Source organism: Papio anubis, chromosome 8 (genome assembly GCF_008728515.1).
Source record: "Papio anubis isolate 15944 chromosome 8, Panubis1.0, whole genome shotgun sequence".
Classification (NCBI taxonomy): Eukaryota; Metazoa; Chordata; class Mammalia; order Primates; family Cercopithecidae; genus Papio; species Papio anubis.
In genome coordinates, this window is record NC_044983.1 from 27,267,569 (window position 1) to 27,285,590 (window position 18,022).

Below are 18,022 nucleotides of genomic sequence, written 5' to 3' on the forward strand. Positions count from 1 at the left end.
TGCCACTGCCCTTGCACAGCTGCCTCCAGCAGGAGAGCTCCACACCTTCCTCCCCTTTCTCCCATAGCCATTTCCAGCAGAGACACGTGTCCTGTTGTAATTGAGAATTCCTTTTTTTTTTTTTTTTTTTTAACAAAAATGCACTTTTTATCTGTAAGATGTAATTGTAAGTTTTGTCTAGTTTTCTCAGTTCAGAGAGGGACCATGAATTCTAATAATCTATTTGTAAAAGCAGCAATCTAGAATTTAATAGCTCACTAGTATGGTCTTCAGTGATTAGTGCTATATTTGTTACAAACAGAAAGATCCAAATATCCAAATTGTTGGTTTTATATCAATCACTGCAGGTTCGATCATCATCACCAGCAACCTTATTAATAGAATGAATAGAATTCTCAGTGAGGAAAAACATTTTTTGTGCTTTTTACTTGTTGAATCCTAAAATTATCAACTGAAAATCTTTGGACCTATATCCATTCAGTGTCTACTTAAATACAGTTTACCTCTATTCTATCATGAGCCCCTCCCCCAGTTTCCTCCCACGAATGTTCTGCCTCCCCTTGCCCCAGCATGTCTTTCTGTGACTGAAGAATTCTTCCAATCCACTAATAACATTTCTTATTTCTGCACATCTAGGATGACAGTACGAGCCATAGTGACCACCAAGACCCCATCTCATTAGCTGTGGAAATGGCAGCAGTCAACCACACTATCTTGGCATTGGCCCGACAAGGAGCCAACGAAATCAAGACAGAGGCCCTGGATGATGACTGATCAGGGAGGTTAAACACGACAAGTTAACTTAGTTTAGACGTAGCACCTTAGCAGACTTTCCTCGGTCCTTAACATGTGTTCTTACAGTATAACTTGCAGTTTCTTGTATGTCAGGTAGCCGTTAGGGTCTTGTTCTGTGAAGATGGCATGGTGCCCTCAGCCTTTGCATATACTCTCTCAGTATTAATTCCCAGTAAATAATAACCAACCAACCAACCAAACTTCCCTCTCCCAGCCCGTGAGGCTAGAAAATCTTGCTGCTCCGTCTTAGCATTCCAAGAAAGTGCTTCCAGGTATTTAGATAGCCCTCAGTTCTGAAATATTAGGCTATGTGTAAAATCTTGGGTACCTTTAGATTCTTGTAACACTAGTCTGTACCCCCTTTTCCTTCCCCAAGACTGATAGGATGCAAGCTGAGGTCGTGGCACAGGAATGACAGACACCATTTGGGGAGTATCCACAGAGTCAAAGGAACACTAGAATCCCCACCTCAGTGTGAGGATAATTGATTTCCAGCTGCAATAAGCCGTGCCTCATTATAGCCACACTGTGGCTAGATTATACTTCTTTGGGTGCTGTGCTAAGAATGTCAATGGAAAAAGTCGATCTCAGATTTTGTTTGAAGTTAACATGCCTGACACAGACATCCTTTCCTCTCACAAGCTGTGTGACTTAGTAGATAAAATACTGCCTTCTGCCTTTGGGACCATGATTAAAAACAAAGACAAAAACCAAACGTCATAAAAAAAAAAAAAAAAAAAAAGGCCCAGCTTGAGAGCATTGGAAAAAAACATGAGCTGAATGTCTAATGGATGCTAAGTCCAGTTTTCAGAACCACTGTACATTCCGCGGCACAGTTAGCAGTGCCTGCCTGGAAAAGTTTTGGAGGTCATCGTGGAAGTTGCTTTGCCTCCTGTCAGTGTCCCCTTTCCCTGCTACCAAAAAAGTCTTTCAAGGATGGAGCTAAGGTCAAAAATGAGTGAAAAAACTTGCAGTGTTTGTATCCATTAAACGGAAGCCCCCTCAATCTGAGAGGTCGCTAGAGGACTTCATAGTGGGGTTGTGCTGCCTGTCACAGACGCAGACACTTGCCCAGACAGGAGCAGAGAAAAGCAGGGGACGTTTCCTACTCACATTGTGGCTGTACGAGAACACGATGGGACTGCTTTGCTGTTCTCTTTACTCTGTCCTTGGAGAGGTGTGAAAAGCTGTATTGCTACAGGCAATTTATTTAATAATTGGAAGCCATATTGATAATGGATGTGGTAATATTTGTAAAGTTTAATCTACTTTAAGCGGCAGTAACTAATGGAATTTTTTTCCTTGATCACATATGTAGCACTTTTGTTACTTTTTAAAGATATTTATATTTGATAAATCTTTTTTTCATTTTGAGAACTCAAAATACCAAACAGTGAACTTGCGTTATAAAGTCACCCTGTGATCACCTTGTCATCTAGTAGCAAAATGATGAACTATTCATGCATCAAAGAAAATTACATCTGCTGGCCTTGTATGAAAATGATCTCTTGGCATCCCGATTAAATGACACACTGTCACTGTGGGTAAGAGGAAAGAGCCTTCAATGTAGCAGCACAGGGTGCGTCTGAAAGAGGCACAACTGCTGTGGTTTCTGCCTTGCTCCATCTCTCCTATGTATAATGAAGCCTTGTTTAAAGGGGCATGTGGGGCTGGCTGTTAAGCAGGGCTTCTTTTTGTCCATTACCTGAAAACAATTTCTAAGATAAAAGGAAGGTGCCGTTTCCTTACCTCTTCACCCATCCTCCTCCACCAAATGTATTCAATGGCCTTCCTCAATTTTCTTTCTCATTCAGGAGATACTGAATATCCACCAGTTTCCAACTGGTCTCCTTCCACTTAAGGCACACGCTGACTGCGTCATTTCCTTATCTGTTAATCCTGCTTATGTGAGTGTGAGGAAAGTCTTCGAGAGGGCATGAAAGTGCCACCTTATATATGTGACTTTAAAGAGCTATATGCAGGGCCTGGTCCTGCTGTTGTCCATGGATTTCAGGGGGAAAAAATATATGTACTTTTTTCAGCTTCCAAGCATTGAAGTAAAGTGGAGCCGTCTCTTCTGTTTTACTGTATTACTTGAACCAACAAATTCAAGAGTAGCATTTGTTATTCTCAGGAATGAGCCTCCCCCCCGCGGCCAACTCATATTCTTTCTTGGTTTATCTGACTTTTTATTTCAATTAGGAGATTGTGTTCTCTTGCTTTCCTTTTATTTTGCTTAAAGGAAATGTAACATATTTCCATTTTTGTGGAATTTTGACTGCTTATTCCCAGTTGAATCAAAATACAAGGAGACAGAGAAATATCCACTCTGACAAGCCACATTCATGATTGATTGTAAGGAGATTATTATAATTGATAGCTTCTTTATCATGGGATTGCTAGTATCATTTGTACTTGCTAGTCTTTTTAAAGGAACAGACTCAAACTGTTAAGACAGCTGCAGTTTCTAAAGAACTACAAAGATTGTCATAGATGTACTCAAAGGTTTCATTGTTTTAACACCTTTACGGGAGGAAAAAAGCTTCAGAGAATAAAGGCAAGTTCGCATCCATGAAGGGCAGTACCAGACCCTATATGGCAATGTGGTGAAACTGAAAGAATATTTCTGCCACTGCAGGAGAATGTCCTGGAGAGCTCAGTGGGAGCAGGAGGAAGGCATCTTCCACCCACAGCTATTCTTGTCATTGGAGAAGACCGCTGGCTGCTCTGAAGACCCACTGCCTTACATGTCACTTTTGCTTTTTCACCAAGAGTGAGAATTTACTTCCTCTGGGCGTAGATTTAAACCTGTTAGTTTTCTGTTTGTCACCAAGTTCAATTCTGCCATCTTGTCCAGGCCACCTTGGTTCTTATAATGGTGTGTGGCACTGCTACTGTTATATTTCTAGTGTCTTTAGGTAGTATATTTCTCTCTTAAGCTTTTTCAGGTTTTAGTGGCGGAATTAAACTAGAAACCCTAAACTTCCTTATTACTGAAGGGAAAGCAGCCAGGCTCTAAAAACTCACACTGTGTGCTTCTTGGTTGTTCTGCTCCCCTCGCCCTGCCCCCCGCCCGACCCGGGTTGTACTTCACTCTCTCCTTCAGGTCCCAGGAGACTCCTGCAGGGGCTGTTCCTGTCGAGGCAGACTTTCAAAAGTCTTTTGAAGTGGGATGTGGGGGAACTTGCCAACAGGTATTCATATAATTTATTTCTTTAAAGACACCTTAATTGAATTACTATGGTCAGATGGGTAAACTTTCCAAACTTTAAAAACACTGACACAGGGACCTTTTAAAATGGGCCATCTTGATGAGATCTCTGCCCATCTGTTGATAACCCTAACAGCAGATGAAGGCTGGGAGGGCAACACACTGCATTCTTATCTGAGCCCTTCAGTGCTATTCAGTCCCAAATAGATGTTTTGATTTGTTTCAGCAAAGCCAGTAATGTTGGAGTGCCCTTACAGCAATTTTCTTCACAATCAAAATCACAGTTCTTTAAGTGGTTAATAAATGTAGTTGCCTTCCACCCACCTATGACTCTGGACAGTCCCCATCCCTGTCACTCACAAGGGCAGTCCTCCCACCCCACCCCCATATTCACATTCCCATGGCCCATCACAGGAAGAAGGAACCTGAGGCAGAGAGGAGGAAAATCATTAATGCAGAAGTGTGCACATCCAGTTCTCTAGTTCTTGGTAGATTGATGGTGGCAGCCCGTTCAGTGATCACCACCTGTGTTAGGTCCGTGTATCCAGATATATTTTACCTCAAAGGAGATGACTGAAGAATTGACCAATATAGTTATTTCCTTTCTGCCTGTTTAACGTTTGTCTTTAAGAAATGTTGACTTTAGAAACTTCTCCCTTGGATATCAACCATCAGGCACCAAGTATAAACAGACTCATTGAATCAGGAGTCTCCAGCCTCATCCTGTCTGTGAATAGCTCCTCTTCTGTTTCCCTCTGACAAGGCCTTAAGCTGACTTCTTTGCTGGAATTTTCTAATCTTGTGACAGCAGGGAAAAGTAGCTGGATGTGGTCCATCTCTTAACACAAACACTCCTCCCTGTCTTGACCAGCTACATATTCCACTGAACAGCCTCATCATCTTTGCCCTCAACAGTGGAAATGATCCCTTTCCCACAGATGTTCTCCCACCTACCCTCCCTCCCTTCCTCTTCCTAAAAATGTGAAGTCTTAAGTCTTTACTCTCTGGTCTTCAGAGGGTTTGGTTAGAAGCAGTCTTCCCATTTAATTTGTGGCTCTGCCTTTTAAAATTGTTTTTTGTCTTTTGTTGTTCAGGGAACAACCAGAGTATTTTCTCCCCAGTGTGTCCCAACAGATTCTTAGGCAGTAATTTTTCTTGTTGATGATCCTGTGCTCAATAGCACACTACATTGAAGAACCCTGGCCCTCACCATTGTGCATTGGTTTCTGTGTTAATCTCTGTGATCTGAATCATGTCAGAGAGATGATAGATTTTATCATTTTGTTGTGATTATTAGTAATGTTTTACTACTGTATTCATTGGGGCTGCATTGAGACCAGCCAAATCCATTTATAGCTTTACTGAGCCGGATTGATTTGTCAAGATTTCCCAAGTGAAAGTTGGGCACATTGCCCAGCTCCTGCTGGTGGTATCTTTGGGGAGTGTGGGATGGGGTCGGGGGATGTCCTGGGGCAGGGGTGGGAATGACACATATAAGGCATTCCTTTTGGTTTTTTTTTGCTTGTGCTCATTACATAGCAAGGGTGTTTACTCGGGATTTGGGGATCAGTTGTCAGCCATGTTGAATTTGGCAAACTGAGCTGCGTGCCCTGAAAGCCCTCTTTTTATTTATTCATTTCCATATTGTCTGACTTACTTCGCCTAGGAATACCTAAGTTATCCAGTCCAGTGTTCCCTGATGAGAGTGGAATATTTTCCTGGAAAGGCAGCTGTCCATGCCAGGTCATCTGTCAGGATGTTATGGTGGTGTGCGGTCAGAGCAGAGGGCCTTTCTTTTCCTGTAATGTGCTCTACTTCCTTAAGCATGCTTGGTTTCAAAGATGACCACCACTTTAAAAGAAAGATTTCCTTACAGCTCTCCAGAGAACTATCATACTAAGGTGATAGGAAAGGCTTCTCAGATACAAGCCAACATTCTGTTTTCTGATTACAGAAACTCCTCTCACATACAGGTTGTGTTTGGAAAGGCTGTCCCTCAATTCCACCTATAAACTGAAAGTGATAAGCTACTGTCTTGTGATCTTGCAGAGCCAACAGTTGAGTCACTCATCTCTGAAAGGTAACTTTGTTCATATCTATGTATTTTCAAACCTGGAAGTTCGTAAATTGAAAGTTTCAGTATTAGCTGTATTATTCTTTCTTGATGAGGAATAGAAATGGCAGCAAAAAGCAAGCCAGCAATCTGAAAACTCCAGTCTCCTCTAACACTGGCTTTGTTTTAAATCAAGACGGGAAGAGATACATGAGGGGAGGGAGGGAAGATTTGCTGGCTGCCCATTCTTATCTCAGTGACATAGATGCCTCGGGATTACAGGCATGCGGAGCACTGAACCTCTTTGTTGTCGTTCTTCCTATGACATTTGTGGCAGAACTTTCTAGGTGATTCTGTTCACATGAAATGTGACAAGCATTTTTACACCATGAGACAGTTTACTACCCACATGCCACACCCATTGTCTGTCTCATCAGCCAGCCCCATAACCGCATCCAGAGGGATGCAGCTGAAGGGGAGCCGTGCCTTTCTCCTCTCCTGACACTCCTTTCACGTGGCAGGTTTGCAGGTTGGTCGGCCCCAGTCTGGACAGCTGTGTCCGTGCCTGCTCGGCTGCCCTCCAGTTGGTTGGTGCGGCCGGCGTGGGCATGCACAACCCGGCTCCCACTTGAGAAGTCTTGGGGTGCCGGCTCCCTCGACTCCATTTTCATTTTCTCTTCTTTTAAGTAAGAGTGGCTCTGTATAGCCATAATTAACTCTCAAATTCACATTGGTGTGCTGTGATCAAATGAAGGTTGGACTGAATCTTTTCAAATTGTAACCATGGTAATTGAGGGGGGTGGCATAGAATGAATATATAAAAATATAATGGCAATTGTTCTGAATGACTGAGTGTCCTCCTGACATGTAATTAGCTGTTTTAGCAGGATGTAGATTGGCATGGTCATAATTAAAAGAATTTCTGTCCTTTATGTGATTGGAAATGGCAGCGCTCCCATCCCCTGTTCCCTCTTAGCACTAATGCTCCCAAGAACATTTGGAACAGCAGCTCTGTAAACTAAAATAATGACATGGTGCTTCTGTTCTCCCCTAAGTGAAACAGCAGAATTTGGAGTTGTTTCAGCTTCAAAATGGAAGCCTTTGATTATTGTTCCCCATTTGACTTCTAAGTTCTTTGAAACTTCATTCAACATCCAGTTCCAACTTGCTCCACCTCTGGCAGAAACGACAGTCGGGACCCCAGAAGGAGCCCCTCTGACCAGCCTCTAGTGCGTTCCAGCCCATGGTCTGGCCAGCTCAGGGCCCTTGCTTGCCTAACTCGAGGACACTGCTGCTTGCTGGGCTCTCTGGGATCTTCAGATTTCCCTTGGTTGCTTGATATTTCCATTGATGTCACTATCAGAAAGCATTTCCCAAACAGAAGTTTACAGAAAATTGAATCAAGGTTTCCTCATTGAATCCTAAGACTCAGACAACATGACAGGACACACATAACTAACACAGGCTTTAAACACGTGGGGGCATGAATGGAGTACTATTCATGACATTCTAAAGCTACTGGAGCATGGGACACATGTGTCTGCGCTCCTCTCACACCCCTTGGCAGGTGCCCCCTCCCACCGGCGCTGTTGCCCTGAGTCTTCCCCACTGTTCCGCTGTGCCAGTGTGAGCATCTCCCTGGCACTCAAGTTCATGTTCTCTCCCTCCCACTCTTCCTCCTGTCTCTTCCGTGCTCCCTGTCGCACGGGACATCATGTGGGCTTGATGCCATACACAGTCCCTGACCATGGTCCCCTACTTTTCTCCGGAAGTGTCACACTGGACAGGAGCTGCTGAGTCACCCACTCACCTTTCCCTAGAATGTGGCTTTGTTTTTTTTCCCCCATCACTTGCAGAGGTCTGTATTCAATTATATGATCAAGAATGCGTCTACAAGGATACCAGCACCAGACATAGTGCCAAATGGCCTTTTGCAAGCTGTTCCATGCCCAAGAGGCTCACACTTGTGCTGGGTGAGCCTGGGACCATGAGCCTTTTCTTTTCCAGGTCTGGACACTCCAGGGTTGGTTTGGCTAGCCACTGGGGAGAGTACAACTCTGGCCTTTTTTCATATTTTGCTGCTTCTCTTTGTACAGATCTTTCCCCCTCCATATACCAAAAGGAATCCTAACCTAGTTGAAATGCTAGTTGCAAATCAGTTTCATGAGAATGCTGAAGTAGGCTACTGATTTAAAATTTTCCTCTTCCCTGAAAATACACACACCTAGAGAATTTAGGGAAAGGCTCTTAGGCCTTGGGAATCTTATCTTTTCATTCCCCGCAAAATACCTACAAAAAAATGTGTAGTATTCCTTCAGTATTCCTCCTCTTATAGGCCCTGAAAGCAACCTCATTCCCACCCAGTCCTTGCACACCTGCATTCAAGATCCATGCATGCAGTTGTTGAAACTGTTTTCTTTGGGATCCTATCTTTATGACAATTGGAATGATTACAGATTTACGACCCCAAAGAGTAGAGCATTCCTTTTCCTATTTTCCCACCTGCTAAAAGATGACTATCTCCATTAGAATTTAGAATCCATCTTAAGATTAGAGATGGTAAGAACTGACTGGATGGGTCTAATTCTATGATTTGTGAGACATGCATTAAAATCGTCAGCAGAACATTCTGATGATCCACCTACACTCAAAACACCACCACAGTTAAAACCTTCTAATGGAGCCCCTATCTTAGGGATCAAGGTATTAGAGGTGCTGCCTCAGGGATGGTGCTACTTCAAAAGAACCGAAGTTGGAGAGACACCTCCCTTCCCAAATGCTTCTGCAGGCCACTCTGGTGCTTCAGAAAACCCCAACCATATATTCCTTTATCAGCAGCCCCCACCCCTTTCCATCACAACTCAGCTTACCAAAATCAGTGAAAATCGAGGCAGTGCTTACCCATGAAATATGTGGGTTTTGTTCTTGTAGGAAACTAAAGATGCCACCACTGTAAATCATAGTATGACAGAGACAAACGCACAGGTCTCCCAAGCACCCCAAAGTCAATACAGCCCATGTTTTCTGAGCACGTACTGTGTGCGGGGCGTCGTGCTGGACATGTGTGCTGCCTCATGACCCAACACCAAGCAAGTCCCCTCGCCCACGTCAAGGCAAGTCTCCCCTCGTTTCTTTCATTTCAGTAGGACATTCATCTTCAAACAACAGACCGCATAGGACAGTCTGCCCTCTGAACACTAACCTGGTTTGTTTTCTCACGCAGCAGTGCCAGGTACCCCCAGGCGCACTGTGGCATCACCCCCACCTCTGTGAGCTGAACTCCCTCCGTGAGGGTCTGGATGCTACAGCCTCTCCAGAGTCTTCCTCCTTGGTCAGTGGTGAGGACAGGAGTGCAGGGAGGCGCCGCAGTGGTTGACAGGGTGGGAAGCCTGTGTGGCTGAGGGGAACTTGAACTCCAGCACCCCTTGCCTGCAGTTAGCAAAGGCAGAGACCAGGAAACCTTCTTGCGCTTCCCGTCTTCTCTCTTCAGCTCTTGTAGCACTTCCCTGGTCGTTCCTTCGGGGCTCCTGCTGTGTTCAGGAGCATCTTGCCTAGCTGGCCCCTCCTTCTCTCTAGAACCCGAGGGTCTGGGATTCTGGAATTAGATCAGTGTCTGCTCTGCCTCAGGCCTCCCTGGCTCCTCATGGGTCCTGACTGCAAAGACATACCTTGATTTGGGCTCAGCGTAAGAACTTTCTAGAAGTCAGAATCCAGCTGAAGCACGAGCTCCTTTGAGGTAGAGGTCTGGTTCCTGTCCTGTCACATTTCACGTGGAACTGCGGTGACTGTTGTTAGGGACATTGAACAAGGGACATGGGTGCCAGGCTGACCTGAGGACTCGGCTAACTAAAGTTCCACGTTTCTTCCCTTCTCCACCTGTCTACCTCTTTTCCATCAAACATAAGTGGTCCTCTAGGGGTTGGCTCTCTCATGGTCTCTCTCTTCTGATCTGCTCTGCCCTGTTGTGGGCATCTTGGAACCATCTCAGAAGCAAAGCCACAGCTGTGGACTGGTCCTTGTGAGAGTCTCCCTGGATCCTATGTACCTGTAATAGGTACATAGTTACGTTATTATCCAACCTCCAATCCCCAAAAAGCCTCCTTAATTTGAAAGAGAAAAGGTGTATGTGCCTTGCATTTTGTTATCGGTCCAGATTTTGCATCTGGTGGTGGCTGGGGTGCCATTGGGATTTTGGAATGGGAGTAGTTTGATTCCTCCCTAGGAAGGAACTCATGGCTCTCACAAACCAGTGTCTGTGGCAGTGACAAGTCACAGAATTTGTGTTTCAAGGTTTATTCTTTCTTCCCTTTAGGACTTTTTCAACTTCCTGTCACTTCGGGCTAAGTCTAAATTTCAGTCATGTTTTCTGGCTTCCTTTGAGCACAGAAACCTCTCCTTTCCTTCCATTACTGGAACTAAGATCCCAGCATAAACTCGTGAGAGTCACTTTTCCACCTCATCATTTGCTGGAGGTATTAAGCTGGACACAGAATGACATCAGTGTCATACTAATGTGAGCAGCAGCCACTCTGGTGTGTTCCATTGAACTCTTGTTCTTAAACCAGATTCACGGGGGGCAGGCACAGAGTTAGAAGAGTGGGCTGCATGAAGACGTGTGTTCAGCGGTGGCTGCTTTCAGGCAGCATTGTTGTATGCCTTGAAAACCACATTTCATTATGTTAGAATCGGTGATCCCCTTAATACTGCATCTCTGAAAACGGGCACCCTGAAACCAAAACCAAAGTTCTGGAGGTGGGGAGTGGAGCTTTTCTTTCAAAGCACTGGGAGCTTGGGCAGGGCGTCCCCTGACTGCTCCTCAGTTTTGTCGGAACACTCAGAAGGGCCTCCTCTTTTCCTAGTAGTTGCCTCATGTTGACTCTAGAAAGCGTGTGCAGCCTGTGCCTCCCCGACCCATGGCGGGCATCTGGATAGACCCTGGGAGCCTCCCCACCCCTGCCTCTTCTAGCCACTTCTCCAGGGGGCTGTAGAACACGGTCATGGGAAGGCCTCTGCTGGGCCAAGTCCCTGGCCCCTAAGCCATCACAGCACTGGTGTCGTCAGACACACCCTGGCTGCAAGGCAGGACACTCCCCTTGCCGAGAGACGCCAAGTGCGTCATCATTGCCTCCCCTGGAAGAGCCCACAGCCTTCTATGACCTCCCCCCAGCCCGGGCTCGCCCTGCCTTCCACGGCCATGGTCACATTGGGTATGCAGTACCTTTCAAGGATAAATTTTTGTTTATGTTTTTTAAGTGCCTAAGCAAGTTACAGACCTCTGGAACCTGCCAGAGAGTCGGCCTGTGCCCTGTCCCCATCCCTCCCCACCCTGCACTGGCCCTTGAGGGTGGGCACTGGGCGGCTGCCCCTCTCCAGTGTCCCTGGCGTTCTGCAGGCAGAACAAGGCAGGGACAAACTAGCGGGGGAGATCGCTTCACAGCCACAGCAGGCTGGCTTCATCACTGTTTTCCAGCGTTTGTTTCTTTAGGGCTGTTTCTGTTTATGTGGTTTTGGTCTTGGTTCATAGAGAATTTAAGTCTGCTTAGGGAAATCTCAGTAGCCACTAAGAAGACAGGAGAGCAAGACAGCCTCACAGCAGCATTCCAGCTCTGGCTTTGGTAGGAGTTGGAAGTGTGTCCACATCCAAGAGGGCAAAGCGTCGAATCATCCTAGCTCATGAGCCTGACTCAGCTGCCAGCATGAGCCACTGGAACCCCAGCTGCCTTTGCGAGCCCTCTCTTCCTAGACTAGAGGGGTCGGGATGTCTGCTCACGAGGGCTTGGGAAAACCAGCAGTCGGGCATTCAGATCCAAAGTGTGTCTTTGGAAATGAGTGTGAGTGTATTTGTTTCTTTTTTAAAAAATAATTTAAGTCTGATCTAAATATGGGGCCTTTATTCTGTGATGGGTGTACGACAGATTATTTTGTGACTGCACTCTGTTCAAATCACATCACTAAGCAGCGCTCAGATGATTTGTTGGTGCATTAAAAGGTTTTGCAAAATGGAACAATCCATACCCAGGCACTTTATTTTCATTAATAATCCAGCATTTTTGTTCAGACAATGTAATGACCCAAAACACTGGGTATTCATATTTGACACATGGGCAAACTTGCCAGTGGAATTATGACCTGATAGAGAAGGGAAGGCAGGCTGACAAAGGTGATCGAATGGGGGAACAGTGCTGTGGTGATCACGAGAATGAGGCTTTTCTGTAGCATGTAAACCAAACCAGGCCCTTGGCAGTGCGTCATTCCTCAGTTCTCCAGATGCTATTTTTGCAGGTTCTACCAAGTGCTTGTTGATTACCCTAGTTGTAATTGTCTAGGGAAGAGATGAATGTAAGTGAGAGTGCAGAGCACTGGGTAGGGCGACAGTGAAATGCCATTAGAGGCAGCAAGAGAGTCCTAGTCTGTTCTCACGTAACCGGACTTGAAAGCTCCAGCGCGAGCAGAGTGCTGGGGGTGGATTCCACTGCCGAACCGCGGCACCTTTGCTTTACTCTTCAGCATGGGGGTGGTAACTAGCTGCACAGCAAGTTATGAAATGGAAAGCAAGCTTAACGGCTGTAATCTCGTCGGATACCCCGGAGCAGATGCCTTGGGATTGCCTGAAGTGTTTTGCATCCACCAAATGAGTTGAGTTTCTAAGATGGGCCATGCGGGATCCCTGCCACATGGGCGTGGGGGCAGCGCGCTCCTCCCTGCCTCGGCTGCTGTGTGTCTTAGTCTTCGTGTTTCCCCTTGGCGTCTCCTCTAGTCCCTGTCCATCTTGTACACCATGTGTCCCTGAGGGTGAGTCACACCTGTGTCTGAGTCTGCTGTAAGGTGTTCAGTCTACCTCAAGGGGTCATCATGGTAAGCTCTGTCCCACGGCATCCTCCGTCCATCACCACACACACTGGAATGTATCTCCCCCGCCCTGCCCCTTCGATAACCTCCTGACCCTGTCTTTCCTATAATCACCACAAACTCCTAGTGCAAATTGGATGCTGCTTTAAATGTGAAAACAATTGTTCAAAAGCTATAAAACCTGAATGAAAGCTGAAGCTGAATTTATAAGCCTTGTTGCGTATGAGCCAAAAGTGCAAAAAGCTCTATATAATGAACTAACCTGCCACTCGTATAAATATAAATATATATAAATATATTAAAATCAGACTGTTCTACAAAATTGTGTATTTGTATTTTTGTGTACGTACAATTTTCTGCTAAGCAGAAGGAGGATGTAGTATAGGATGCTGTGAGAAGAGATTTGGTTTAATCCTATTTCTTTGTTACTTATTTTTGTTAACATCAGATGCCTGTCTTTGTCTTATATGTGTATGACACTGTTTGGAAAGCTGCAGTATCTCTCTTCCTGAGGTCCAGAGGCCATTAAAGAATAAACATGGGGCTTAGAGTTGTCTTGGCCACCAAACACAGACAGGTAAGCCAACAGAGTTCAGCTCCCCTACACGGTGTGGTGGGACCTGGGACCTGGAGCCACTCGTGGTCCTGAGGTGGGACTGAGGGAGGGAAAGGGCTCCCCCACTTCAGGCTGGTCACTGTATTTTGACTTCCCTCTGGGAAGCAAAATCCCACTCGTAAAAATCAACTTCCAAGACAAAAGATGATCCGATGTCACTTTTCTGGATCCACCAGGAAAGGACACAGGATGTCTCTGAACTTTGGAACAGCCCCTCATATTTTGGGGCCAGAAGTTTGCCCAGAAAGCAGCAGGTGGCTCTGCCTGGCTGTAGCCCGGCTCATCGGCTGTCCCTGGGCTTCGTCTCCCTCTTCTGAGTAGTTGCTGCCTTTCTTCAGATCAGGTTACCACAATGCCTCCCCGCTGCTGATGCTTCATCCCCCACACCTCCAGCCCCAGTTACCTGGAGCTTCTCAGAACCCACTTTGCCGGTGCTAAAACACAAGAGGGGGTGAAAGTGGCTGCCAGTAATGGCCAGAAACCAACCACCAGAGGCCAGGCTGAAAGACAAGCTCCGGGTGCCCAGGGGCTGACGGGCCAACCATGTGGCAGGTCCCAGGCCCCACCCACTGCTGCCATCCGCCTCTGAGCTCCACGGTGGTCCCTCTAATGGGAACCTCCTCTAGGGAGAGCGATACTGCACCTCCACCCGTAGGACTCATATTTATAACAATGTGTAATGGCTGTAGCAAAAAGCCCTTGTTTCTAGATGTAAATGGTCAAAGAAACAAGCGCTCTATTGTATTGAATAAAATAGTTCAAATGAGTCCTGTATCATTGTATCTCCTATTCTGGATTAGTGCCTTTTGGACAGTAGACTGTTCTGTAATTAAAATGTAGTATACTGCTTTTTTGTACAGTTTTGTTTTAATAAAACTTTTTTTTAATTTGTGTTTATTTTAGTATTGTACCTATTAGAGAATAAAATGTATAACTGAATACAGACTGGCTGGGATTTCTTTGGATCAAAGTGATTATTTGGGAAGTGACCGACCCAAACAAAGAGATGGAAGTGTTCCATTTTGAACATTGGTCCTTTTGTGCATTTAAAATGACTGGGAAAGGCTCACGCAGACTGCTGCACACCACCTGGGTAAGAGGGCAACACCGAGCCAGGAAAGCCCCTGTGCACATCCCACTCCCTGATCCTCCAGCCTGCGTTCGGCACGTGTCTGGATGACACCAGGAGAGGCTGTGCCTTCTGGGAGTCCCCCGACTGCACCCTCAGTATGGCACATGCCCACCCGGCCTGCCTTTTCCCCACCATCTTCAAGCTACACGATCACATGAAGATCTGGCCGCCCCTAAAACCGTCAGGATCCTAGCAGCTCTCCCCGAACTAGGAGTGCAGCCTCTGACTTACGCCAAGCGGCTGAAGTCCATGCAGCTTTTCTCTTCCATTCCAGGCCACGCCCTGAGCCTCATTTTCTTAAAAGAGCTCTGTCTCTGTTGGGGCTGCACCTTCAGCAGTAAATAAAAAACACAGTAAATAAAGCCAAGCCTTCATTATTGGTTTTCTCTAAAGGCTTCCATTGGTTGGCATCAAATTCTTAAGCAGGACTCAAGGACAAGGTGCCCTGGCTTCCCTCTCCCTTCTCAGAGGAAACCTAAGACACAAAGGGTGTGTCTTTTCTTCTTCACAAGCATCATGAGAAAAGATGATGCCAAATTTTCAGCTGCCCCAAACCCTGTTGAAGTTGCCAAGTAGAGGCAGGGAGGGGTTCGGGGTTGGGGGGTGAGGACAGGGGCCAGCTCTGACGACATCCCCACCCGTGTTCCCCTTTCTTGGCCCGGGATTGCTATTTCTGCTTAAGCAGAAGCGCTGGTGAACCTTCCTTCCCACAGCCCACCCAACCCTTCTCCATGCGCACCGCATAGCCCAGATATCTCCCGACTGCCCTGTGTCCTCAGAGCACTCGAGGGCCAACTCCCTCAACCCCCCAGGCCCTCCTGGGTGCACCAGGGCCGCCCTACCATGGCACCCATCAGGAAAGCTTGCTTCTGTCCTCTCCATGAGGACAGGCACAGGGTAAGCATGTGAATGTTAGTTAAGCGACTAACAGTGAGTGGAAGGAATGAACTGGGCGTGACATCCATTAGAGCCCATCTCAGGGTCTGGGCAACTCTGAAAAATACACACAGCCTTAGGCAAACAAAAGACATCTCATTGAGTTGCAAGAGAGTAGCAGCTTGAAAAGTAAGATCCACTCTAGGCGCTGTATCAATTTTACGTTCAGATTCCTGCCTCATTCAGAGCAGGGCATCTCCTGCTGCCAAATTTCTGTCATTATTCAGCAGCGCTTGTCTCCGAGCATTCTTCTACACTGGGGAATGTAACCCAGCCCTGCCTGGCTGTGCTGGCTGATGGACAGCTCTCGTCGGCCCTCGGAGTGGCTGAGCCCTCCACTTGCAAGTGTATTTCATATCCAAGGGCCAACTGATTCGCTGGCACAGCAAGAAAAGCTTTACACAGGGCCACAAGTGCCTCTGTGTCCTTGTGGGAATGTGTACTGGCTGCGGGCATCCCTCACTGGTACTGGGCTGGGGCCCTGTGGCTGAGTGGGAATCCACTGGCGAACAGAAGGGAGCGAAGTCACCTTCCCCGACTCAAAGGCTGGGCCCAGCATCCTCAGTACCGTTCTAGGCCCACACGGCACAGCTGGGCAGGGTGGTTGCAGAATGCAGGCCTCATTGGCGAGCAGGGCCCGGCAACACCAGTGTCAGCCCCGCAACCATGATCCCCCACTTCCCAAAACCCCTTGTTACAGAAGCCCTGCCAGAGGCTGCCCACCTCTGCAGCGGGGAAAGAAGTCCTCTCACCCCAGTTGGAGGGAAAGGGGAGGTCCAGCGTGGGGACTAACACGAAGGTCACGGCAGACAGTGGAGTCATGCCTGAGAGCCAAGGACAGCCCTTACCAGGTCACCTGTCTCCCAGTAGCACCACTTACCTGGGGTCGAAGGGCCCCAGAAAGTTTCCGTAGTTCCTGGCTTCTGTAAGGGGCTGAAGTCCAAACAAGGAAAGATGACTCGGAACCAGGAGGCCTCCCTGGGCTCTTTGGTCCAAATCATGAAGAGTTTGGCCTCTGGAGTCCATGGGCTGGAGAGGCGAGCATGGCCTGCTGCTGTTCCCTGATCCTCCTCCTCCCAGTCTCCGTCTGGAAAAGCCCCACCACCACCTTTGCTGAGAACAAGGCTACGCCATGACAGGATGGCCTGCCAGGAGCCCCAAAACCCTATGTTGGGGTCAGGGGAAGGAGAAGCAACAAGAGTGACCTCAGACGTGATGCAGGTGAGAAATCATCTGGCTTTATTGAGAAGCTGTCGGTCATTTGATGGAAAGACATATATGGTACAAAATTACAGGTGGTTTAGTTCATTACATGATACAAATCATTAGAGTCTTTACAAGTCATTGCAGTCTTTGGATTTTTTAAACTCCCATTTACTGTGTACCAAATCAATATAATCCCAAATCAAAGTCACTTCTTTATATGTGAACTCCTCGCATTTACACGAATCCACACATAGAGAAGCTGTTCTAAGACCCCCCAACACCATTAGTGTCAGCAGCCCACCAGGAAGGCACCGCGGACTCTGCGGAGAAAGATGCTTTGGGGTTCAATGGGTCAGTATCTTGGGCAGGAAGCACAGGGTCACTCCCGTCTTGTGTGCGTGCACACAGCCACACACACACACTCAGGACTTCCTGTTTCACATACAGGGAACTTTTAAGGCAAGAGGAGAAAATGCTAGGAAGTAACGGGGGGATCTAAACACCTCCACCGGTCACCGTCCCAGCTCCGTTCTCTTATTGAACACACAAGGCCCACCTTGGTGGGACCAGAAACACCGTCCCCTCCTCAGCTCCGCCCTCCCACTCCCTCTGGTCAGGCCTGAGCACCCGGGACTCCAGTCACACGCCTGCCCCCGTCCCCTCTGCTGCCGGACACAGGGCCCTGGGCAGAAGTGAGCCTTCTCACCCTGGAGCCTCCGTCCTTCACAAGGGCCCAAGGGAAGTGGCGGGGCAGGGCCAGGGACGTTCTAGGCACGCAGTGGGGAGGCAGAGCCCCCAGAAGCATCTCCCATCCCCATCTCTGACAGCACCGTGTGTGCGGTTACTGCCCTTCCCGACCTCGGGTGCCATCTGCGGGCCAACCCGCACTAAGGTGCCACTCCTGGGGCCTTCCAGGAGCGCTTCAGGAGTCCTAAGGCGGGTAGGCGGGCAGGCATTCTTGGGAGGAGAGTCTGCTGGTCAGGGAGGCAAGAAGTGCAGACTAGAAGACGGAGGCCAGCCCGTCCTGGCCCGCCACTCTTTTTTTTTTGAGACGGAGTCTGGCTCTGTAGCCCAGGCTGGAGTGCAGTGGCCGGATCTCAGCTCACTGCAAGCTCCGCCTCCCGGGTTCACGCCATTCTCCGGCCTCAGCCTCCCGAGTAGCTGGGACTACAGGCGCCCGCCACCTCGCCCGGCTATTTTTTGTATTTCTTAGTAGAGACGGGG

General features: G+C 47.5%; 1 protein-coding gene across 28 annotated transcripts in view; it reads left to right on the forward strand.

Annotated features, from left to right (window-relative positions):
• Nucleotides 1-14,467, forward strand: part of HMBOX1 (homeobox containing 1) — a 175,349-nt gene extending 160,882 nt beyond the window's left edge. For 25 of the 28 annotated variants that reach the window (XM_031669939.1, XM_031669940.1, XM_021942830.2 and 22 more), the window contains 2 exons: nucleotides 637-6,086; nucleotides 6,581-14,467. Coding sequence is in view for 11 of the 28 variants with exons in the window: in XM_021942820.2 (XP_021798512.1) it covers nucleotides 637-774 (138 nt within the window). In the remaining 17 variants the exon portion in view is untranslated. Of the gene's footprint in view, nucleotides 1-636; nucleotides 6,087-6,580 lie in introns of those variants that run through there. The other 3 variants (XM_021942835.2, XM_021942837.2, XM_021942838.2) reach the window with 1 other exon arrangement.
• Nucleotides 14,468-18,022: the final 3,555 nt, after the last annotated feature.